This window comes from Choloepus didactylus, chromosome 19 (assembly GCF_015220235.1).
Source record: "Choloepus didactylus isolate mChoDid1 chromosome 19, mChoDid1.pri, whole genome shotgun sequence".
NCBI classification, from domain to species: Eukaryota; Metazoa; Chordata; class Mammalia; order Pilosa; family Megalonychidae; genus Choloepus; species Choloepus didactylus.
This window is the reverse complement of record NC_051325.1, coordinates 31,309,979-31,335,442: the sequence shown is the minus strand read 5'-3', so window position 1 is coordinate 31,335,442 and position 25,464 is coordinate 31,309,979. Positions and strand designations below refer to the sequence as shown.

General features: G+C 48.8%; 1 protein-coding gene across 4 annotated transcripts; it reads left to right on the top strand.

Annotated features, from left to right (window-relative positions):
* Positions 1-4,080: 4,080 nt before the first annotated feature.
* Positions 4,081-22,366, top strand: MAVS (mitochondrial antiviral signaling protein). 4 transcript variants are annotated; one of them, XM_037811702.1, is made up of 8 exons: positions 4,081-4,791; positions 7,244-7,426; positions 8,534-8,663; positions 10,866-11,040; positions 12,204-12,346; positions 13,009-13,156; positions 19,438-20,015; positions 20,747-22,366. In XM_037811702.1, exons 3-8 carry the CDS (start codon positions 8,547-8,549, stop codon positions 21,155-21,157), a joined length of 1,572 nt encoding a protein of 523 aa, XP_037667630.1. In that variant the 5' UTR covers positions 4,081-4,791; positions 7,244-7,426; positions 8,534-8,546; the 3' UTR covers positions 21,158-22,366. The 4 variants fall into 4 exon arrangements, with proteins under 4 accessions (XP_037667630.1, XP_037667629.1, XP_037667628.1 ...); XM_037811701.1 differs by having other exon boundaries at positions 4,086-4,791; positions 8,508-8,663; positions 12,153-12,346; XM_037811700.1 differs by having other exon boundaries at positions 4,086-4,791; positions 8,482-8,663; positions 12,153-12,346.
* The last annotated feature ends 3,098 nt before the right edge of the window (positions 22,367-25,464 follow it).

Sequence of the window (25,464 nt, the reverse complement as noted above, 5' to 3'; positions counted from 1 at the left end):
TTTCTGTTTTCTGCACTGAACACCTGACTTCAGGGGGTGGGGGTGGGGAGCTAGGACAGGAGACAGGAGGAAGGGCTGAGAGCAAGTCGAGCACCTGCAAGTGGCAGGAAGCCAGGGCCGGGGATGGGTGCAGCCAGGGAGAAATCCCCTGTGTTGGGGGTGGCCAGTGAATTTTAGGAGCCCTGAGACCTACCTTTGAAGGCATGTCCTGCCCGTGTTCTCTTTCCCTGGATTGCCCCCCACTTCCAGACTGTTGCCAAGCAGCCTGTCACTTGGGAAGGAAGGGAGGGGTGGGAGCCCCTGAGTCTGATTGGCAGGTGGGGACCAACCACTATGCCCTGAGGCCTGATGGGGAGGCCACGCTATTGGGGCTGGACAGCCTCTGAGGAGCAGTGGGCTGCAGTAGGGACTGACCCAGGAGCTACCGTGGGTCAAGCCCCCTCTTTCTCCTGAGACCCTTGAGAGGCAAGGAGGGCTCACACCAGATCTCTGATGTCCCAGGTCATGGTTTGAATCATCTCATGTGGCTGGTCAAGGAAAGGGTGACCCAGGAAGTCAGAGGACTTGGAGACCCTGTATTGTAAGGAAGAAAATGCTAGAAGGAAAGACATCAGAGTAGCAGCACATTTACCCCTGAGAGGTGGCATCATGACTGTGGATTTTGGTTTTCTTCATTGTACATTTCTGTTTTTCCCACATGAGCTGTATAAGCATATATTAATTTTTTTTTTGTAAATTTGAAAGTGTGAAAAAAATAGTTGAAAGAATAACAATTTTGAAAAAGGTATTTGAAATGAGGTTGTAAAGGTTGGGGTTAGGTTTTGTTTTTCAGTCTCAGGAAAGTTCTCTGAAGGGACTCAGACGTGAGAACATGTCCCTTTTTGGGGCCCTCTGGTGCTATCTTTGGGCCTTACCTCTGCTCTCTGGGGGACACGTGAGCTGTTGCTGAGTCATCTCCTATGGGCCCCAGCCCGTGAGCACTGGCTCATGTGAGTCACCTGCCTGGGGTGACCTTTATGGGGGAACGGGGGGGTTCCAAGCCTCATTCAAATTTCATCAGTTGTCCCACTGATGTCCTTTATCTGGTTCAGGATTCAACCCAGGATCCCACATTGCATTTAGTTGTCTATCTCTTTAGTCTCCTTTAGTCTGGAACATTTCCTCAGTTTTCCCTTGTACATCATGACCTTGACATTTTTGAAGAGTTATTCTGTGCTGTCCAATAGAACTCTGTTTTTACTGTCAAATAGCACATTTCACAATGATAGAAATGCCTCTATCTGTGCTGTCCAATGAGGCAGCCACTAGCCGCATTTCAAGTGCTCAGAATAGCATTTGAAATGTGGCTGGTAGGGCTGAGGAATTGAATTTTAAATTTTATTTAATTTAAAAAAAAATAGCTACATGTGACTAGAAGCTATTGTATTAAACAGCACAGCAGGAGAATGTCCCTCATGTTGGGTTTGTTTGATGTTTCCTCACAATTAGCTTCAGGTTATAAATTTTCAGCAGTAATACCACAGATGTGCTTTTGTGCCCTCCTTTGTCTACATTTTTTAAAAGCTGCCAACAGGTGACATGAAACCCCTTAGGCCAGCAAGCTGGATTTTTCAGATGTCCTGTGAGGTCCATTAAAGACAGGGTTCATAACCACATTTGGAAGCCTGTCAACGAGGATTAGATGTGAGGCCACTGGAGTTGAGGTGGGTGGGTGGGCTGGGATTAGTTCTCCAACCAAAGTTTATCCCATTTTTTGGCTAACCAAGGCAGAGCTGGCTTTATTACAGTTGGTTGGGTTCAGACTTGATATTAAGAACATTTTCTATATGCTTAAGATTGTGAAATAGCCACAGAGTTACTGAGTAAAGTAATAAAATATAATCTGAAAAGCGTTCAGGCCTTTTCCTATGACTGAGTTTGGGAGCACTGGCTTTGGAGTCAGGTCTGCACATAGTCATTTGCAAGCTATCTCCATCAAATCTCTTAATCTTTCTTTTTAAAATTGTAGTACACAGGAAAGTGTAACAAACTTAAGTGTACAGTTGATGCATTTATACATATGCGCAACCCCAGGTAGTTACCACCCATGTCAAGATACAAGACATTTTTATTACCCTGGAACGCACCTTTGTGCTCCCACAGAACAGTATCACCCCAGAGATAACTAGTAAGGAGTTCTATTTATGTAGATTAGTTTTGCCTGTTTTTTAACAGGCGAATGGTAACAGGTGGGATGTACTCTTTTGTGTTTGCTTTCATCAGCTGGGCATCATGTGGTGAGGTTCATCCATGTTTAAGTATCAATAGTTTTTCATTATGGTCTGTACTATTCCATTTTATAAATGTACCACCGTTTGTCTGTCTGTTCTCCTGCTGGTGCATATTTGGATTATTTCCAGTATTTGACTATTGTGAGTAAAGCTGCTATGAACATTATCTGCTGTACATGTTTCTAGCTGGACATATACCCAGGAGTGGAATTGGTGAATCATTGGGTTGGCATATGGTTTTTTTTTTTCCCTTGCAATTTTATTGAGGTATAGTCACATACCATACAGTCATCCAGAGTGTACAATCAGTTGTTCACAATATCGTCATATAGTTGTGCATTCATCACCACAATCAATTTTTGAACATTTTCATTACTCCAAAAAAGTAAAAATAAAAACAAGAATAAAAATAGAAGTAAAAAAGAACCCCCAAAACATCCCTTCCCCCCATTACTCATTTACTTTTTTGTCCCCATTTCTCTACTTATCTGTCTATACACTGGATAAAGGGAGTGGGAGCCACAAGGTTTTCACAATCACACAATCACATTGTATAAGCCATATAGTTATATACTCATATTCAAGAATCAAGGCTACTGAATTGCAGTTCATTTCAGATTTTTCCTTCTAGCTATTCTAACACACTAAAAACTAAAAGGGAATATCTATATAATGCATAAGAATGACTCCAGAATGACCTCTCTACTCCACTTGGAATCTCTCAGCCACTGAAACATCACTTTGTTTCATTTCTCTTCCCCCTTTTGGTCAAGGAGACTTTCTTAATCCAGGCTCATCCCCAGGAGTCATGTCCCACATTGCCAGGGAGATTTACACCCCTGGGAGTCCTGTCCCACTTAGGGGAGAGGGCAGTGAGCTTACCTGCTGTGTTGGCTTAGAGAGAGAGGCCACATCTGAGCAACAAAAGTGGTTCTCTGGGGGAGACTCATAGGCACAGTTTTAAGTAGGCGTAGCCTCTTGTGCTGGTTTGGATGTATCATGTCCCCCAAAATGCCATGTTCTTCAATGCAATCTTGGAATCTTTGGAATAGGTTGTTTCCATGGAGATGTAATCCACCCAACTGTGGGTAATAACTTTGATTAGATTATTTCCATGGAGGTGTGGCTCCACCCATTCAGCATAGGTCTTAATTTAATCACTGGAGGCCTATAAGAGCTCAGACAGAAGGAGCTTGCTGCTGTAGCTTAGAGAGACATTTTGAAGACACCATCGAAAGCCAACACTGACATTTTGGAGAATGCCATTTTGAAAGGCAAACTGGGAGCAAGCAGAGGCCAGCCACATCCCTTCCCAGCAAACAGAGGTTTTCCAGATACCAACGGCCTTTCTCCAGTGAAGGTACCCTGTTGTTGATGCCTTACCTTGGACACTTTATGGCCTTAAGACTGTAACTTCCTAACCAAATAAACCCCCATTATAAAAGCCAATCCGTTTCTGGTATTTTGCATAACAGCAGTATTGGCAAACTGGAACACCTCTCCTTTGCAGTAAGTGGCTTCATAAGGGCAAGCCCCAAGATCGAGGGCCCAGCCTACTAAATAGGTAGTCCCCAATGTTTGTGAGAATATAAGGAATTCCCCAGGTGGGTAAATTTAACATCTCCACATTTTCCCCAGTCCCTCAAGAGGGCATTTTAAATACTTTTTTTAATCCTCTGCCCAAATTCTCTGTGGCATGTTTTAACTTCAGTAAAAACTGACAAGCTTTTCTCCAAATCTCTCGTTAAAACAGGAAAAATAAACCCACTCTATGTGTGGTTGTGCGTGTATTTCATGGGACCTACGGCTTTAAGACCTATAACTGAAACAATGGACGTGCAACAATTCCCGGCCTCTGCCCTAGAGGTGAAAGGTGATGAGCGTGGAAGGGACCCACCTGGCCCTTTACCCTTGGGCGGAAGAGGATTTCCCACCAAGTGCCATGCCCACCGGCCAGGCTGCCCCCTGCCTCCCACCTTGATCTTACTTCCTCCCGCCCAGCGTGTGCAGTTGCCTGGTTGGGCACACACCCCTGTGATACTTGAGTGTCATCTGAACATTTATTGAGCACCAAGTGTGTGCCAGGACTGGGGGGCTCAGGAGCAAACGACATAAAGTCCTTTACCCCTCGGAGCACTGGGCGGGAGGAGGAGGCGCTTCACCTACGAAGTGTGGGCACGCAATTCCAAACGATCCAAAGACTCCGAGGCCGGCCACCCGCCTGCTTTCTGGCGGGACCGCGAACTTCCCCTGGAAGTTGTTCAGAGGGACAAGGGAAGAAAATAACTTGCCCCACTGGCAGGAACCTAGGTCCACCACGACTCGGGAGCGTCCTGGAACCCCCAGCCCGAGCCAAGTCCCCGCCCCCTCCCACAGCCTCCCACGCGGGCCCGCGAAGCCCCGCCTCTCGCTGTCCGGCCAATGGGCGCGTTGCCCCGTGTCCATCTCGGCTCCCCTCCGCCCCGCCCAGGAGGGTTCGGGGCTGGAGGCCGTTGCAGGTCGCGGGTCGCGGCAATCTGAGGTAAGGCCGCTGTCCAGGGCGCCCGGTCTTGTCGACACAGGGCGCACTGACGCCTTTCGTGGAGGTGGGCCGCAGCGGCAGGAGCCGAGTGGGAGCCGGAGTCCGCTGCATGCACGGACTTTGTGGCGCGCGGGGTTCGGGGCGCGCGGGGCTCGGGGAGAGCCGGCCTTGCAGCACATGGGACTCGGGATATCGGGGGCTCCACGCGTGTGGCGCGGGGCGTCCGCTCGGACTAGAGGAGAGATTGGACCGGAAGGAGACGGGCCCTGAGCTCCTCCTGCTGTTCGCAGGCCCGGGTGACCTCCGGGCAAGGCCTAGCGCGAGCCCGAGCCCTGGCGCGCGGGTCCGGGAAGGCGGCGTCCGCGCCTGGGTCTTGGCAGTTCTTGGTAGTGAGACCTGTTCGGAAAAATAGCCTCCCCCTCGCCCCTCCTCTGCCCATCTGGGTCTGGCCCAGGAACCCGAGCCAAGGCTCTGAGGCCTCTCCCCCCTTCCGAGAGGGTGATTATTTTTTTCCGGAATGCGCTCTGGGCAGTTAGGTTGGAAATCCTCCTTGCCTCAACCGGAACAAAAAGCCACCTCTTCCCCCTCTCTGAGACGGGAAGGAGGTTCCAGAAAAACACTGAATAAAACAAAAACGACCTTCTCTGTATGATGCTGCGAAAGCCTCATAAGCATCTGGAAGGACAGTCTGTGAATTGTGAACCGCGGCTTCCTTGGAGGGCAGGGTTAGATGTCTTCAGCCGCGTCCAAAAACTTACAAGAGAAAAGAATAACTGGAGTATCCTCCCGGGCGCGCTGCCACCCAGTGACTCCCCTCCCCCACTGCAGTGGCCTTGGACCCTTCCTGGGCTTGAATATGGGGGGGCGGGGGGAGCGGCGTGTGGACACTGCCAGCAAGGCATGGTGTGTGCTACAATGAAGCGACAATACCAGAGTTCAAATTCTGTCTCCTCCACTGGCCCGCTGTGGAACTTGGCATTGCCTCCCCTCTTTTGGAATTATAGGGAGAATTAATGGAAGAAACTCGGGAGGTGCCTTCTTATAGTGGTTCCTCAATAAAGATACATAAATATGAACTTCATTTCTTTTTGGTTGGACCACATCACTTCCTCCCACTCGCCCTTAAAGATGAAGCTGGGATGCAGCAGGAGTGCCATGGGAGGGAAGGAGAGAGGGGTGGATTAGCCATCACAGAGTTTGCTCATCTCCTGAAGGTTCAGGGGCTCCCCACCCAGCACCCCATCTACCTGTGCCTCCTGACCTTCTATCACCAGCACTCACCTCACTAGAATGTATGTAGCACAGGATGATTGTCAAAGAAGGTCCTCTAATGTGAGGCTGTGGACTGGTAGACAAAACCACTGCCCCATTTCCCACGTGGCAAGGGGCTGGCTGCCTCAGCAGCTTTTAGGTCTTCTCTGCTCTCAACACTGTCTCCCAAGAGGTCTCACCCAAGCCTGACACCCACCTTTCTACTCCAGCCTGGCCCTCTGTCCTCTACCCCCTTCCCTTCCTGACACCCAGTAGCATCTCAAGCTTCACTTGTTCAAAACTGAGCTCTGGAGTTCCCTCTGTGCCGCTCCCCCTTGCCTGGCTTCTCTACCTTGGTAAACGACTCCACCCATCCACCTAGCACCCAAGGAGTCATTCTCGAATCTTCTTTTTCCCTTACCTTCAACATCTGAAAAACACCAGGCATCCAACCACCCCTTGCCATCCTGGCCATACCCATCATCTGTCCACTGCTGTGGCCTCCTGACTGGATTCTCTGCTTCCATCTTGGCCCCTTGGCAGTTGAACAGCTAGAGAGGTCTTTAACATAAGTTAGATCTTTCCCTTCACTGCTCAGAAACCCTCCAATCACTCCCCATTTGACTCCCATTAAAACCCAAAGCCCTTGACTACAACTCCCTACACAAGTGGCCGCTGGAACCTTCTGGGACTTGATCTCTGCCCTTTCCTGTAGTTTACTAAACTAAGTGACTGCACTTACCTGCTCTCTCATGCCCATCTTTGGACTTTAGCACTAGCTGTACCCCCTGCCCGAAACTCCCATCTTCTCACAGCTTAGATGGGCTCAGCTCAAATATTACCTCCAAAAGGCTTCAAGTTCAAGTAGCACCCTCTTCTCCAGGGGCTCATTCCAGTCGTGTTTCCCTGCTTTGTTTTCTCACTAGCCTAATATTTTAGTATCTGGAATTCTTATTTATGTATGTGTTTACTGACTATAAATTAGACTATAAATTAGATTTTGGCAGAGGCCTTGTCACTCTTATTCCCTGCAGCACTCTCTGATCAAAGGGGCAGATAAGAAACAGGCAAACCCACACTGTAATTGCCCATGGTGGTAAGAGTTCTATCAGCAAAAAGCATTTGCTTGTATTTGAGGCACTTCTAATTTCAAGTTTCTAAGACCAAAGGATTGTTTTGTCAAAACAATTCTCTGTTTTAGGGGTGAGGAAAAGTCTGGAAAAGCCTGGTCACGTACCCCGGGTCACACAGTGAATTTGGGACAGGGGAACGTGATCTTCCACCGTATGCCAAGCAAGCTTTCATGGTGGGCCTGCAGTCTCTTGCTGGGAAGAACCTGATCCTGGAGCCTGAAGATCTCAGTTCTTTGCCCTTCAACTAACCAGTAAGCCCCCTAAATTCATGGCACCTCATTTTCTTCATCTCTGAAGTAGCATGATTGAGCCTATTATAATCATGTTGGCTTTCTTTCTTTTTTTTTTTTTTTAATATGCCCAAAAGAAGCAGCACTTCTAGGTGCAGCCCTCTTGTTATCAGCCTGAGGGCCTTGGTGCCAGGAGGGGAGCCAGTCCACTCCTAGGCATGGCAGTTAGAGGCACATGTAGAGCTGGGAATGATGGGGGAGCCAGAGGCCTCCCCAACGCTGATTGACCTACAGGGCAGAAATGGGCCCTAGATCTTCTGGATCTGATTCTTTTGGGTCATCAATTAGTTTTGTTTCTAATTTTTACTTTTTAGTTTAGTGATGTTTATACAACTCAGAACTTCCCATTTTAACCACTTTTGTTCCCATGACCCCTGGTAACTTGTAATCTACTTTCCGTCTTCTAAGAATTTCCTTATTCTAGGTCTTTCATATAAATGAGGTCATGAGATCATACAATATTTGTTCTTTTGTGTCTGGCTTATTTCCACCAGCATGATGTCTTTAAGGTTCATCCATGTTGTAGCATGTTTCAGCACGCCATTCCTTTTTATAGCTGAGTAATATTCCATTGTATGTATATATCAGATTTTGTTTGTATCTGTCGATCTGTTGTTGGACACTTGGGTTTCTTCAGCTTTTGGCAATTGTGAATAATGCTGCTGTGAACATTGATGTACAAATATAAAGTCCCTGCTTTCAGTCCTTTGGGTATATACCTATTTGTGGGATTGCTGAGTCATATGCCAATTCTAATTCTATGTTCAACTTTGTGAGGAACTGCCAGACTGATTTCTGCAGCTGCACCATTTTACAGTCCCACCAACAATCCATTTGTTTTTAGACAAATGCATTGAGGGCCTCTGGAACCCAGGCAATAACAAAATGTGCAGATTAAAGAAAGAAGCAAAAATTCTAAAAAGTTGAGAGAGAAAGAATTGCTTTTTGTCCCACCCTACTCCCAGCCCCGTTGCCCCATGTGATTTTTCTTCCAGTCTTATTTTCCTCTCCCTCAGTCCACCCACCCTTCCCGGTGGCAAAGCCCCCGCCACCTCTCTCTCTCTTCAGCACCTGAGCAGCGATGACGTTTGCCGAGGACAAGACCTATAAGTATATCCGCGACCATCACGGCAACTTTTGCCATATTGATGTTCTGGAGATTCTACCTTACTTGTCCTGCCTTACAGCAAATGACCAGGTGAGCCTGGGACATGGCCGCTGGCCACTGGGTTGGGCAGAGCTGTGGAATTCCGCCCCATCCCCGTTACCTGCCAAGCCACGGCCACCTCCACCTTGTTGGTCATCCTGCCTCCCGCTTTTTGTCCTTGATACTTTTCTGTTGCTCATTTATCACAAATTCGTTTTCCTTAACTTTTAGAAGGAAGTGTGGTCAGGGTGTCTTTTCAAATTTCACTGAGCTCCCTCTTGTGTTGTTTTGGTGTAGTGCTCAAAAGTAATAGTGGCTGGCTTTTGAGATTTCCTGCCCTTAGTCTCCTCTCCCACTTTTATCTGAACCTCTCTTTCCTTATCTCTGTTGTCCTTGTCCTTTTCTTTTTCCTTGTTGTTTATTTTTAACTGTGGTAAAATATACCTAACATCAAAATCACTTTAACCATTTTAAGTGGACATTTCTGTGACATTAAGTACATTGACAATGTTGTGTAACTTTCAGTACTATCTGTTTCCAGAATATTTTCATCATCCCATACCAAAACTCATACTCATTAAGCCATGACTCCCATTCCCCCTCCCTCCACCCCTGGTAACCACTCTTCTGCTTTTTGTCTCTGTGATTTTGCTTAGTCTAAGTACCTCATATACGAGAAATCATAGAATATTTTGCCTTTTGTGTTTGACTTACTTCACTCGACACAATGTCTTCAAGGTTCGTCCATCTTTTAGCATCTGTTAGCACTTCATTTCTTTTTATGGCTGAGTAATATTCCATTTGTGGATATTCCGCGTTTATCCATTCGTCTGTTGATGGACACTTGGGTTGTCTGCACATTTTGGCTGTTGTGAACGATGCTATGATGAACATTGGTGTACAAATACCTGTCTGAGACCCTGCTTTCAATTCTTTGGGGTATATACCTAGGAGTAAAATTGCCAGTCATATGATAATTCTATGTTTAACTTTCTGAGGAACCGCCAAACTGTTTGCCACAGTGGCTGCACCGCTCACATTCCCACCAACAATGTACCAAGGTTCCTGTTTCTCACATCCTCATCATCCTAGTAGGGGTGAAGTGGTTTCTCATTGTAATTTTGATTTGCATTTCTCTAATGGCTAATGATGTTGAGCATCTTTTCATACGCTTATTGTCCATTCCTGTTATCTTCTTTGGAGAAATGTCTATTCAAGACCTTTGCCCATTTCTTTAATTGGATTCTTCATCCTTTTGTTGTTGAGTGGACTCTTCAATTTTGCTTCTGTTCTCCTTGTTGTGAAACCATGTTCTGGGGTTCAGTTTGGAGAGTTCATAGGAGCCAGGCTGCTCTAACCCCTTCAGGACTTGCCGTGGGACCCATGCACCCACTTACTGATGAAGTGGGGCAAAACCCCTCCCAGCCTTTACCTACTGTTCTCCAGTTGGACCCTGGGCCTCCCAGTGTGTGCCTGTTGGTTATTTTGGGGTCTCCTGTCCTCTGTTTTCTCAGAATCCCCATTACTTTCCTCTGCCTCCTCCCACGCAGATCCATTTAATACGCAGGTTTTTGTGACTGATGGGGTTTGGCTCCTTCTTGTATTTTGGGGTTCACAGGGATGACCTTATCACTTAGTTTTGTGGGAAATGTTTTCTGTGGGTTTTTGCTTCTGCTGTCTGGTTGCTCTGTTTCTCTGTGGGAATTCAGGGAGATTTTAAAATTCTGCAGTGCTGTCGTCTTCCCAGAATCTACCCAGTATTCTTGTTCCCCCTGTTTCTTGTTGTTGGTCCCCTCTCTTTTTCTCTTCTGCCCCCTATTATCGTTCTAACGCACACCTTTCTTCCTTTGCTAATCCTAAAACCTTTTTTTTTTTTTTTTTTTTTTTTGCCTTTGAGGCTATTTAGTCCTGAGACTTTTGTGTCTGATGAACTGGGCTTAACTGTAGGATCTTTGCTGCATTACTCCTGCTAAGCTTCCTTATCAGTAAAGTGGGACTAATAGCAGTTCAGTGAGATGGTTCATTCGTATTCCTTAACGGAGAGCCTGGGACAGAGTATGAGCCTCTTTTCTGTTTGCTGCCTCTCCTGTTATTGTTGTCTTGCTATTTCTGTCTCCTTCCTCATCCCTGTCCTGGGCTTTGATCCAGTTTCACATGGGTGCCTCCCTCTTGGAGCCTTCTGGGTGCCCCTTCCAGGTGGGGAAGGGCTGGAGGCAGCTGGCGGGAGTGGCACTGTGGGGCCGTGTCTTCCAGGATCGTCTGCGGGCCTCCTACACACGCCTGGGCAACCGGGACACGCTATGGGAGCTCTTCAACAGCCTTCGACGGCGCAGTGGCTGGGTGGACTCCCTCATCAGGGCACTGAGGGACTGCGAGCTGGCCAGTCTCGCCGACGAAGTAGCCACTGTCTACCAGAGCAACCTGCCCCGTGAGCTCCCTGCCCTGGCCCTCCTGGAACTCCTGTGTACCTCTGTTTGTCCTCCACTCTCTCCCACCCTTGCCCCTGTGCCTCCTGCTTTTGTCACCCTCCTCCTCGTCACTTCTGGGTGTGGATCCAGGCTGACCCACTTATTGGCCGGGCCCTTTGGCCAAATCCTTGCATTTCCCTGAGCCTCAGTCTCCTCACTTGTAAAATGGAGCCAGTGACAGCACCCGCCTCATGGGGCTTCGATGGATACCATGTGATAACCACATGTTGAGTACTTAGCTGGGACTCGGATGTGCTCAGCACAGGGGACCTTCTCTAATTTTCATGGTGCAATATGCGCCTCTCACCCTTTATTATTTTCTCCCCATCCCCTCTGCCCCAGTTCCCCCTCTCTCTTTCTACTCATATCTTCTCTTTTTCTCCCCTCACTTTCTCCTCTTTCTCCCTCATGGTGCCTTCCTTCTTCTCACCCCTTTGATTCCCCTCACCCTGGTTTCCCCTGGAGCCTTCTAGTGCCCTGCCTGGGACCACTCTAACCCTTTGACTCCCTCCCAGTTTCCTCTTTCAGTCTGAGTGCCAGGTCTGAGGGGGCAAGACAGGAAGGAAGAAGCTGTGACTCAGCAGCGTTCTGAGCAGTTAAGGCAACCCTGAGAGGCCCTGGCCGGGCGCACAGCCCTGGAGCATTCCCACATCCCCCTTCACCCCCTTTTCTTAATGCTTCTCTTGTGGGGATTAACAATAAAACCCCCCAAATAGAAGGGGCTATGAGGTAGTGGGTAACAGGGAGGGGAGAAGAGGCTGTGCCAGGGCAGGTATCCCTTAGTCGTGGCAGCCATGGGAGGAGAAAGCCACTGGGTCCCCGAATGGGGTAGCTGCTGGCATGGTCTGGGTGGCCAGAGAGCCTTGGGGCTCCCCTCCTCCTCTCTCCTTCCCACTCCCCATGTTACTTACCACATACCCTCAGCAATGCGTGTTGCCTCTAAGGATTGCATCCTACATCACGACAGCTTCTGGAGCTGTGGGGGGTCGATAACCAGGGATCCAGGATAGGGGTTAGGGGGTGGAGAACATGCCTCACTCCTCCATGACATTGCTGTATCTTTGTCCTCCAGGGGTCGCAAACCGTCCTCCAGGGGTCTCAAACCATCCTCCATCCCCACCAGAGCCGCCGTCCGACCTTGCTGAGGTTCCAGGGCCCTCCACACCCTCCACGGCCCCCAGCACTCCCTACAATGGCTGCAGAGAGGAAGAGCCAAGTTACCCCATGCCTGTCCAAGACACCTGGCCACCAGAGTCCCTGGGAAAGGTGGGGCCTTACAGTCCATCTTGGGCTGCTGGCTTTTACATTGCTGTTGGCATGTACCTCCCCACCCAGCCTTCCAGAAGCCCTCTACCCCCAACCCAATCATGCCTAATCTTTGCCGAGAAGCCCCAGTGCTCCCCTGCTGTGCATCTGTCCCCGGCCGCTGCCCAGGTCTTCACCTTGGGCAGCCTCCACTCCTTGCCATCACCCAGCTATGGGGCCGCATTGGTCCACATGAGATGTTGGGCTGGGTCGAGGGACCTGGGCAATGACCAGAAGAGGAGGGTAAGGGAGGAGGAGGTGGGTGACTTGGCTCTTCCTCTTGCCAGCAAAGTCAAGTTTGGGGGAAGATGACTGATTCCACTGGGACATAAGTGAGCAGTGGGGTGTCCAGGAGACACTGAGCTGTGGCCCTGAAGCCCAAGAGAAGAGGGTCTTTTCCCCAGGTGAATGGGGAGTGGGGGGTGGTACATGTGTTTTCTCTGAAGGCGGTGCAAGTCTGCTGTGGACAGGGTCTGCCAATGATCAGGGCCCAGGAGAAGATTCCATCGGTTCCTGAGCTCCATGGTGTGGGCTGAGGCCTGTGGGAGCTGCCCCACAAGAATAAGACCATTTGCCAGTTCCTGGGAAAAGCAGCTGCCTTATTCACATTTTCCTTCTTGCAGAGCTCAGAACAGGCCCTGCAGACCCACAGCTCTGGGGCTGGACTGCCCTCTCCCCACAGTCCCTCCTCTGACCTGGCAGCCCTCAGCCCTGAGCCCTCCAGCAAGCATCAGGAGCAAGACACAGACCCGGGCAGTACCCACGCAACAGGTATGCATGGAGCCAGGAGTTATAGGGCTTCTCTGACCTCCCAAGTGAGGTTGAGGATTAGAGTTGCTCTTCTGGCTTCCTTGGACAGGCATCAAGGGTGGGAATAAAGACAGTTTGCTCCAGGGAGCACCCACTTCTTTAGAAGATGTATTGGTCAACATTGGCTATGTAACAAACAACCTCAAAATTTAGTAGTTTAAAAGGCAGCCATTTTAAAAAATTTGTATATATACTGTTTATTTATTTATGTGTTACAACCATTTCTTTAGCTCATGGTTTTGTGGGTCAGCAGTTTGGGCTGGCTCAGCTGGGCAGTTCTTCTGGTCTTGGCTGGGTTTCCCCTCTTTCCGTTGTCAGCTAGGTTGCTGAGCTTCTGGCGGTTGACTGGGACATCCCTTTGTTCTCTTCCATGTAGTCTCTCATCCTTCACAGACAAGCCAGTCTCATGGCAGCTGGGCAGAGAGGTCTGTGGGGCGGGGGAGGGGTCTCCTGAGGCTTAGGCTCAACCTAAGGTTGAGCAAAGGGTCACCCCTGCCTCATTCTGTGGGCCAAAGCACGTTACGAGGGCAGCACAGATTCAAGGAGTGGGGAAATAGACTCCATCCCTAGATGGGAGGACTGACATGGATGGGGGAGGATAATTAGGGTTATCAACTGTACCAAAGGGACCGCAGGGATTAGCCAGATCTGGGGGATCCTGGGCGAGGAGGAGTACAGAGCTGGGCCAACTATGGGCAGGGGAGCACTTCAGACACTGCCCCACCCCAGTGGGGTCCCCAGCTGCCAGCAGATCACTAAAATTTCTCCACCCCCAGGGGAAGTCTGATCTCCCCTTCAGGAATATATAGTTGTCCAACCTGAGCCCCAGGCTGGCACCTGTCTGCACCACCACTTTCCAAACTGTTCCATGCAGTGCTGGTTCACAGCCAGCCATAAGGCATATGAGCAGTTAAAAGCTCAGAGAAGCCATCTTAATGCTCCATACTCACATCACCCCAAAACACTTCCCCAAGCACCCATTTGCACTTTACAATGTCAGTTTGCCATGGAACCCCTTTCAGGGAGGCAGAGGGCACTTAGATTTCAGTATGTTCAAGGACACAGGTCCTATGAGAATCTGTGGTTTTAGATTTGGGGAGCACGTCAGAATCACCAGCACCCCTTCCCACCTTTGTTAGTCCAGGGGGAGTCCTGGACTGACAAAGTCCTTTTAAACTGCCTTTAAAATGAACTCCCACCATCTGCTACCTCCTGCTTCCCCCGGGGCAGGCCCTCCTCCCAGAGGTGGCTTTGTCCTGGCCTTGCCCACCCCCACCCCCTTAGGCCTCTTAGGATATTTGCACACACTGGACGCTGGCTCAGCCCATGACTGGTGTGAGCTGCTCTGCTTGGCCACCTGGCTGCCCCTTGCCCTGATCCAGGATTGCTCCAGCTGCTGTTGGTGGGGGAAAGAAGGATGGTGGTGATGAGGAGCTTCCAGAATCCCACCAAGATAAAGAGAAGGTAGAGGGGAGAACATAAGGTGGTGGCTAGGTGAGACAGGGCAAAAAAACACCTCCATGAAAAATACTAGATAAAAGCCAGAAAGTGACCCAGAACACCAGTTCGAGTGATGCACCAGCTGGACAAGGTCTGCTAAATCCACAGGGACTGTGCACTTGGTGAAACCGGGAGTCTGCGTTCTGAAACGAGTGAGTAAGCCGCTGAATATCCGGCAGCCACTCTGCAGTGTGGGGAAACCAAGGGTTGGATTTGGAGGCAAACTAGTTCTTTTTTAAAAAACCCAAAAGCGGCTACAGATACGGCAGTGAGAACGACGCAGTGAAGCACAGCAGGAATGGGTTGTGCAAACGCCTCAATATCTGGCATGAAAGATAGCCTTTTGCGTATCCGCTGCTAATTGTCTTGGAGCAAGGAAGGCAGAGGTTAGCCAAAAGGGGGAGAAAAACCATACCCCTTGCAGCCATCTTCCTGGCAGGCTGGGAATTCTCCTGCCCGGTGCCAGGGCCTCAGCCCAGAGCCGCGCCAAGAAACCCAGGGTGCTAAGGGTGTTTCCGGCAGCATGCACGCATACCACAGTGTCAGGTGTGGACAATAGCCTTTTGTGCACCCTCAGCTAATTGTCCTGGAGCTGGGAAGGTGGAGCTGTGCGAAAAGGGGGAAATGGGCACGCCGCATACAGCCATCCTTACAGAAGGCTGGGAATGCACCTACACAGCCTGGTGGCCCAGAACTTCCCTTGAGGGATGGCGCACACTTGTGACATAGCACAACCTTCCCTCAGCAGAGGCCCTAGAAGGGCACGGATTGGAAGATGGACCCAGTCAGAAATCCCAGGGACCGTACGCCAATATGAAGGACTTGTGGGTCAGTGGCAGAGACAATCTGTGGCGAGATTGAAATGAAGGTTTAGACTCTTGCAACAGCCTTAAATCTCCAGGAACACCTGGGAGGTTTGATTATTAAAGCTGCCCTCCCTCCCTAACCGCTCAGACACACGCCCCATGTTCAGGGTGGACAGCACCAACAACACACCCAAACTTGGTGCACTAGTTGGACCCCACAAGAATCAGACCCCCACACACCACAAAGATAAAGTTGGGGAGAACTGACTTGATCAGAATAGGTGACTCACAGATGCCATCTGCTGGTTAGAGAAAGTGTACGCCACCAAGCTGTAGATCTGACAAATTAGAGATTTGTCTTTGAATAATCCTACGTATCCTAAAAGAACCCTATCAAGTAAAGCAAATGCCAAGAGGCCAAAAACAACAGAAAATTTTAAAGCATATGATAAAACCAGATGATATGGAGAACCCAAACCCAAACACCCAAATCATAAGATCAGAGGAGACATAGTACTTGGAGCAGTTAATCAAAGAACTAAAGTCAAACAATCAGAGCATATAAAGGACATGAAGAAGAGCATGGCACAGGATATAAAGGACATGAAGAAGATGCTAGAAGAGCAAAAAGAGGAAAATGCAAGAGTAAATAAAAAAAAATAGATGGTCTTATGGAAATAAAAGAAACTGTTAACCAAATTTAAAAGATTCTGGATACTCATAGTACAAGACTAGAGGAAGCTGAACAACGAATCATCAACCTCGAGGATCATGGAACAGAAAATGAACAAAAGAAAGAATGGGGAAAAAATCGAAAAAATCTAAATGGACCTCAGGGATATGATAGCTAAAATAAAACGTCCAAACTTAAGACTCATTAGTGTCCCAGAAGGGGAAGAGAAGGGTAAAGGTCTAGAAAGTGTATTCAAAGAAATTGTTGGGGAAAACTTCCCAAACCTTCTACACAATATAAATACACAAAGCATAAATGTCCAGTGAACTCCAAATAGAATAAATCCAAATAAACCCACTCCAAGACATATTCTGATCAGACCGTCAAATACTGAAGAGAAGGAGCAAGTTCTGAAAGCAGCAAGAGAAAAGCAATTCACCACATACAAAGGAAACATCATAAGACTAAGTAGTGACTACTCAGCGGCCACCATGGAGGCGAGAAGGCCGTGGCATGACATATTTAAAATCCTGAGACAGAAAAATTTCCAACCAAGAATACTTTATCCAGCAAAGCTCTCCTTCAAATTTGAAGGAGTGCTTATATTTTTCACAAACAAATGCTGAGAGATTTTGCTAATAAAAGTCCTGCCCTACTTCAGATACTAAAGGGAGCCCTACAGAGAAACAAAGAAAGGAGAGAGAGATATGGAGAAAGGTTCAGTACTAAAGATATTCAATATTGGTTCAATAAAGGACATTAAGAGAGAGAGGGGAAAAATATATCTGACAAACATAAACCAAGGATAAGATGGCTGATTCAAGAAATGCCTTCACAGTAATAACATTGAATGTAAATGGATTAAACTCCCCAATTAAAAGATATACATTGGTAGAATGGATCAAAAAATATGAACCATCAATATGTTGCATACAAGAGACTCATCTTAGACACAGGGACACAAAGAAATTGAAAGTGAAAGGATAGAAAAAATATTTCATGCAAGCTACAGCCAAAAGAAAAGCAGGAGTAGCAATATTAATCTCGGATAAAATGGACTTTAAATGCAAGGATGTTAGGAGAAACAAAGAAGGCCACTACATACTAATAAAAGGGGCAATTCAACAGAAGAAATAACAATCATAAATGTTTATGCACCCAATCATGGTGCCACAAAATACATGAGACAAACACTAGCAAAACTAAAGGATGCAATGGATGTTTCCACAATAATTGTAGGAGATTTCAACACATCACTCTCTCCTATAGATAGATCAACCAGACAGAAGACCAATAAGGAAATGAAAACCTGAACAATCTGATAAATGAATTTGATTTAACAGACATGTATAGAACATCACATCCCAGATTAACAGGATACACATTCTTCTCTAGTGATGACGGAATTTTCTCCAGAATAGATCATATGCTGGGACATAAAAAAAGCCTCAATAAATTTAAAAAATTGAAATTATTCAAAGCACATTTAGAATACATTTAGAAGTCAATAACCATCAGAGACTTAGAAAATTCACAAATACCTGGATGTTAAACAACACACTCCTAAAATAAATGGTTTACCATGTAGAATGTAGGGGAACTAGCGATAGAGAGCAATTAATGAAGGGGGAACAATAGCCCAGTAAGAACAGATAAGCTATTGTGGGTAACTTTAATGTTCTGGTAATGCCCAGGAATGACTTTGGTTTGTTAATTTCTGATGGGCATGGTAGGAACAAGTTCACAGAAATGTTGCTGTATTAGGTCATTTTCTTGGGGTAGAGTAGGAACATGTTGGAAGTAAAGTAATTATTTTAGGTTGGTTGTCTTTTTCTTATTCCCTTGTTACAGTTTGTTTGAAATTTTTTTATTGTATACATTTAAAAAATTTTTTTTGATATAGTTAATTTAAAAAAAAGTTAATTAAGAGTTAATGATAATCAATGCAATATGTGATACTGGAGTGGATCTAAGAATGGAGGAGAAAAGCTCAAAGGGGGCATAAGGAAAAATTGGAACATAGAATTTAAGCTTTATATCCATATTACTTTTCTTGAATTAACTGCAGTTAAGTTAATGACATAAGTGAATATCCTTGTTCATAGGAAATGTACATGGAAGTGTTGAGTTCAAGGAGTATGATATATGCAACCTGCTCTCAAATGTTCAGAAGATGATAAATGGGTAGATAGATAATTGATAGAATGATAATAGATATAGTTGAAAGAAAGAGAGGGGGGAGGGAGGAAGAGAGGAAGGAAGGAAAGAGAAAGAAAGATACTGCAAAGGTAGCAAAATGTAAAGTTGGTAGATACGGATATCTGGGGGTGGAGGGTGTTGGAGTTCTCTGTATGGGGTTTGTATTGTGTTTGCAACTGTCCTATATGTTTGAAATTATTTCAAAATAAAAATTAAAAAAGAAGGTAGAAAAGGCAGACACAAGAGGAAAGGGGGGAGATGTCTTAGTTTCTTGACTGCTAAAACAAATCCTTACAATGGGTCAGTTTAAACAATGGGACTTTATTGGTTCATGGTGGGAGGCTTGGAGAAGTCCAAAATCAAGGCATCAACAAGGCGATGCTTTCTCCCTGAAGACGTGTTCTGGGGCTGGCTGCTGCTGATCTTTGGGTCCTTGGCTTTTCTGTCACATGGCCAGGCACATGGCGGCTTCTCCTTTCTCTTCCAGGTTCCATTGACTTCCACCTTTTACTTTTCTACCTGGTTTTGTCTTCATAAAGCCTCCAGTAATAGGATTAAGGCCCAACTCATTCGGTTGGGTCACCTTAACTAAAAATAACATCTTTAAAAGGTTTATTTACAATGGGTTCATTCTCACAGGGATGGGTTAAGATTAAGTTTGTTTTTTTCTGGGGTACCTGATTCAGCCTACCACAGAGGGTGTTCCAGGCAGGAGAAGAAGAGGCAGAGAGGATAATGAATCACACTCTCCAAGCTCGTAGGTGCTGTTAGAGCAAGGACCCATTTCACTCTTGTGCAAGAACAGCCTTGGGGCTCCAGGTCAAGGATTAAGGGCTGGCAGGACCCAAGGATGTACTGCAGCCATTGGGCCTTCAGCTTTGGAGCAGACCATGGGGTTCTGGGTTCTCCTCCCTGAGCAGGAGAGTGGGAAGACCGGATGCAGTAGGTATACTGTGGCTTAGGGCAGAGGGACCCTTCTCCAGCCCTTGATCCCAGGGCGCCTGTGATTTTAGGGTAGTGATTGTGTGGGTTTGTGTTTTCCTCTTTTGTTTCGCCACCTGCAGGCATGGTCTCCAGTCTTCCATCACCGTCACCCCGTGGGCCTGTGTCTCCATCTGTCTCCTTCCAGCCTCTGGCCCGCTCCACCCCCAGGGCAAGCCGCTTGCCTGGACCTCCAGGGTCCACTCCATCCACTGGCACCTCCTCCTCCACTCCTGCCAGCTTGGCTTCTGCCAGCTTGGCTCCTGCAGAGGGTGCTGGTGACCAGGCCGAGGCTACCCTCTACCCCAGTGAGGCAGGGGCTCTCGCCAGCTCTGTGACCGCCAGCCTGGCACCCTCCAAGGTGCCCACCAGCTTGATGCCTGGGAACACAGCACCCTCCAGATTGCCTGTCAACTCAGCATTGGCCAGCACAGTGCCCTCCAGGGTGCCCGCCAGCTCGAAGCCCCCTGGTACAAAGCCCTCTAATGTGCCCACTAGCCCAGCACCGTCCAGGTTGCCCACCCACTCGCGTGCTGGCACGGTGCCATTCAGAGTGCCCACTGGCGTGGGGTCTGACCACAGGATGACCACCGGCGTGGGGCCCAACGCAGGGCTCGCCAACACGGTGCCCACTGGCAGGAGCAGCAGCAGATTGGAGGAGGTGAGTCCTCACCCCTCCCGGCAGTGATCTAGGCCCCTTCCTCCTAGGATAGGCTTGCCCACCTGGCCCCATCCTTGTGTCCTTCCCCAGTCCTCATTCTGTCCCCTTCCTGGGCTGGTCAGCTGAGAACCTGCCTCACTGAGGTCCTACGCTGTATTCTCCAGCGGTCACTGTAGCTCCTAATTGTGGGTGCCTCGGGACAGCAGGCTTGATCATAGTCACCTGCATTAATTCATTTGGAGCTAGCAGCTCCTCATCAAGCTTAGCAACTCTGTTTTGTAAATGAGGAAGCAAGGTTTCTTGGGAGCAGCTAGTGAGGGGTGGAGCTAGGCGGCCTGCCTGGCAATGCTTGCCCTTCACTGCCAGGATATCTGCCTGCCCCTCTGTGACCAGGGTGAGCAGCCACTCCGGCCCAGCAGCCCCCACTGCGGCCCTTCCCAGTCCTTGCATCTAACCCCCCTGCTGGTGTCCATCCGAGGAACCAAGTCAGGCCCAGGCAGAACGTCATACGGGGTGGTGGTGGCTCCCAGGCAGGCCAGGAAGCAGGGAAAGGATCTGCCCTGGGGGGGTCACCATTGGTTCTGCTGCAGGACCTTGGCCCCTCCTCCCTGCACTGCCAAAAGTGGGTTCCCAAGAGCCGGTGGCCCAGGGGCTTTATGGGAATGGGGCCGCCCAACATGGCTTGTCTCCCCACCATCCCAGTCTCTTCCAGTGCCTCCTTTCTTTCCCAGGAGACCCCAGCTGCTCCAGCACCTGCAGGCGCCAGAGGCAGGTCGGAGATCTGTACCTCTGGGCTGGGGTCAGAGCTGAGCAAGCCTGGAGTGCTGGTGTCTCGGATGGACAGCCAGCCATTATCAGTCTGCTCTGAGGACCTTGCCATCAGCCGCAGCAACTCCCTGGACGTGGGGCCCAACAACGCCCCTGAGGTGCCCCCAGGCACCTTTGGGAACCACATGGCTGAGACCCCCAGTGCCGACCTCCTGGGGGACAACCCCCGGCCGGGCCCCACCATGCAGATCGCAGAGGAGGAGGTGCCATGCAGCAGGACTACCTTCCTCCCTGCGTGGCTCGGGGTGGCGGTGGCCGGGGCATTTCTAGCCACTGCCCTGACTGTGCTGTACCGGCGGCACCAGCTCCAGTGAAGCCCCTCGGGCCCTCCACCCCATATTTGCTCCCTCTGCAGCCATGCCCCCAGCCCTCCCTCTTGTCACTTTCACGGGGCTGGCAGGGGCTAGGTCTGAGGGGAAGACAGGCCATTTGCCTGTACCCAGGACCGTGGGCGTGGTGGGAAGCAGTGCAGGTGCTGGACCGAGTCCTGGGAGGCAGCATATGGGTCCCAGCTCATGCCCTTTGCAAGTCTCTTACCATCTCAGCTTTCTGGGCCCTGGGCTGCCTTGTGGACTCCAGAGCTTGCCCGCCCAGCAATCTGGATCCTGCCCCCTGTCATTCAGAGGAAGTACCCCTTCCAGGCCTTATCCCTGGAGAGTCAGGAGGTGCTGTTGAAGAGTGCATGGGGGTTAGCAGTTCCTCCCTCATCCTGCCCAGAGCTGGCAGATGGGAGGCCTGAGGGCAGTTGTGTCCACTGGGGAACACCACAGGACCTCGCCCCCACCCCCAGCAGCCTGAGGCTGTAATATTGGAGTGGGCAGGAGGCACAGGGCAACCCGTTTCCAAGGACCAGGTTGCTTTGGTCTCGGACATGTGCCTCCTGTTTCCCTCCCCCACCAGGTGACTCGGGGGGGTCCAGGAGGTACCTTAGATAGAGGGGAACTTGAGGCAGATGCCAGGTCTGAGGACCACCTCCCGGAGCTGGCTCCAGCCCTCAACTCCATCTCCAGGTTCTTCTCCCCCTCCTTCTCCTTGGGCCTTCTCCTGGTTTCCATCCTCCTCTCCAGCTGCCTGCACGGCTGGGGAAGGAGTGCCTGCCCTGGGACAGAGCTCAGGCAGAGGTTTGGATTTCAGCTCCACACCTTCCTGGGCTCTGCATCCTCAGCCAGTCATCCCACTTCTCTTATCCCAATGGGGTCAGTGAGTGTCATGGCTCTTCCTTCACTGGGTTCTTCTGAGTTTGACACATACACACGCTTGCCAAGTGCCTGACCCAAAGAGGATGCCACTAAGTGGTTGTCCCACCTCCCTTGCTCAACCTGGTAGAGATGAGGGCATGAAAGGCAGGGAGCCAGAGGACAAGGCCTGAACCCCGCTCTGCTTCTCACCAGCTCTGTGATCTTGGGAAAGGTATTAACCTCTCTGTGCCTCAGTTTTCTCACCTGCAAAATGGAGCTGCATACTAGTGTGTGTATCTATCCTTCTCATCACATTGTGGGGATTAAATGAGTTTTCTGTATGAAGCTTAGACTGGTGCCTGCCGTTTACTAAGGGTAAATGTGTGGTAGTGGGGTCACTGTTGGGTATGGAGGACTGGTTCCCTTGGCTCTATCTCTGGAGGCAGAGGCAGACCCTGCTGTCTCCCCACTCTACAGTTGCCCCTCATTTTACTGTGCACATTGGAGAATTGTTTGGGAAGGAGTGTCCACCAGGGCAGCTGTGCACGGTGAGGGCTAGGGTATTCTCCCCACCCCTCAGCAGCCAGGGGACCCCCTTTCCCCTGCTCAGCTCACCCATGGGCCGAACAGGAGCTGTATTTACACCAGAAACACACTGGGAGGGGAGAGAAGAGGGAGGAGAAGAGAAGACAAGGTGTAGCTCCAGTGGTGGAATTTTGAGCATAGCGGCCAACTGCTGTGGGAGATGCCTTTGCGTTGGGTGTGGAGGAGCCTTCCCTGCACTCCTCACATTATGTGGCACAGAAGCCCTGACTTGGCCACCACCCCGTTTTCAGCTGTTGCCAACCTGAGGCCTCTGAAGTGCCAACTTCAAGAAAGTTTGGGAATTGGACAACATATCAAGGGCTGTGGCCAGGAGAGGGCTCGGGGTGGTTGATACTATCTCAGGTCTGGATTTGGGGTGTGGCTTTCTGCTGCAGGAGGGAATGTGTATGGGGAGACAGGTGGGTCACCCTGACAGCCACTGCCTGGACCATGTGGAAGCCAAAACCCAAGGAAGGGAGGGAGGACGTCTGCCCTCTGTGAGGGTGGCCACCCATGCCTGGAGACTTGGGACAGCACACTTCACCTTGGGGTGAAGGCTGGGGTGAGGCCACAGGGCCCAGTGCCATTCTGAGTGCTTGGGGCAGACTCACCTGCAGCAAAGGTACCTGTATATAAACCTTCTTCACCTTTCTCCTGCTGAAACAACATCTCCCACAAGGCACAAGCACCTCCACTGCTTCTGTATCCCAGGAAAACACCGATGGACCTGCTTGACACCTCTAAAGCTGGACCAATGCCACACCCTCGCCTTGTTTCCCTTGCTGGATGATTGGGTCCTTTTACCCTGCCAGGCCTCAAAGTAATTGCTTCTTTAAACAAACAAAAAACAAACAAACAAACAAAAAAACACTGAAGGAAACATTTTGAACACACAAAAGCAGAGAGTAGGATAAGGAACCCCCACATGCCCATCACCCAGGTTCTATAGAGATTGATTCAGGGCCAGTCTTGCTTCATCCTGCCCACCTCCCCTTTTTTGGTATAGGTTCTTTTTATGTCAGAGAATGAAGTGTTCAGAAAGCTAAGGGGAGGAACTAAAGAGATAACGACATTTAAATACAGTATGTGATACTGGATGGGATCTAAGAAGAGAGGAGAAAAGGCTCAAAAGGACATTACTGGGACTTAAGAAGAATCTGGAATATAGAAAGTAAGCTTTATTCAATGTCAAATTTCTTGAGCTTAATAACATCACTTAAGGTGATTACATAAGTGAATATCCTTGTTCATAGGAAATGTACATGAAAGTATTCTGTATTCAAGGAGTATGATATGTGCAAACTGCTCTCAAATGTTTCAAGATGATTATGATGATAGATAGATAAATATAGATAGAACGATATGGCAAAATTGCCAAAATTGGTGCATCTGGGTATGGGAGAGGGGTGGGTTGTTGTAGTTCTCTGTATAGGGTTTGTATTATTTTTGTAACTGTTTTGAAAGTTTGAAATTATTTCAAAATAAAAAGATAAAATACAAAGACAACTATCAGAAATGATAAAATGAAAAAATCTGACAAGATCAAGTGTTTTCAAAGACAGGGAAAAACTGCAACTCAAGCTTTTGGAGGAATGTAAATGGGTATAACCCCTTTGAAAACTGGCAGCATTTACTAAAGCTAAACATATGTCTACCCTATTACCAAGCAGTTCCACTCTTGGATATGTACACTTTGAAATGAGAGCTTATGTCCACCAAAGGCAAGTCCAAGAATATTTCTAACAGCACTGTTCATCATAGCCCCAAACTGTAAAGAACCTATATATCTATGCATGATAGAATGGCTATATCAATTGTGGTCCAGTTCCCGAGTAGAATACTAGTGTATGGCGATAATTATTGCAATACACAGCGTGGCTAAATCTCATAGGGGGGACCTTGCACAAAAGAAGTACTCACAGAAGAGTACACACCGTATGATTCTACTCATATAGAAAGTACAGAAATAAGAACAACTAATCCATGGCATTAGAAGTCAGGGGAATGATTACTTCAGGGATTGGTAGAACCTTGAAAGACATTCTGAGGCACTGGTTTCACGACCCTGTGGGAGCTTGCATCCACATTCCCTGTTGGAGATGTGGAAATAAATGAAGACCACCCATATTGGACAAACAGAGGCTATTTTATTCAAAGCTTGCTATAGCAAGGACTTCGCCGCCATTACTGGCATTTGGCAGGGACTGAAAGGCAGTGAAGGTTGTGGGAAAGCTTTATAAAGGAAGAGTAAGAGGGAAAAAAAAGGCGGCTTCAGTGCGCTCTGATTGGAGGTTGCAGCACCGGGAAGCGGAGGCGGGCTAACTGGAGGAAGAGCACCCGGTTGGTTGGTTTGGGCATATTTGGCTTTCTCTGGTTGGTCTCGAGTAACAGGGGGTGGGAGGAGCAGGAAGGGGATTGGGTCTGGCTTCTTCCGCTTCCCAGGCTGCCAGCTGCAGAGGTTTCCGACCCGCGTTCTATTGTCATTTACGTCTGGCCATTGTCCGTTTGTATATTTGGCTCTCTGAGCGAAGAGTGTGGGGTCCGAGAGGGACCTCTGTTGCGAGAATGGGAGGTGGGGGGCGGCACATACACTCAGCTCCCCATCTGAGTCTGCCTGTGAAGTGAGGCCAACTGCTGGAGGGCTCTGCAAGGAGACTTTGGTCAGCTGCTCCATCCGCCAAGGTTCCTTTTCTACTTTAGGGCCTGCTTACAGCCCAGCTCTTGCGGAAGCCTTCTTTGATTAGACCCCTCTGATTTATAAGACATCCCATATTCCCAGGACCATATTCCCAGGACCTACCTCAACCATGCTTTTATGTGCAAATTCTAGCCTCCTTGTCTACATTTTTAAAACCTGC

Bases quoted from the DNA above. Each gene is read 5' to 3' on its own strand.
- MAVS (XM_037811701.1), top strand. From the start codon at position 8,547: ATGACGTTTGCCGAGGACAAGACCTATAAGTATATCCGCGACCATCAC. The intron at 11,041-12,152 runs GTGAGCTCCCTG...TTTGTCCTCCAG, and splicing joins CTACCAGAGCAACCTGCCCC to GGGTCGCAAACCGTCCTCCA. The intron at 13,157-19,437 runs GTATGCATGGAG...CGCCACCTGCAG, and splicing joins GGGCAGTACCCACGCAACAG to GCATGGTCTCCAGTCTTCCA.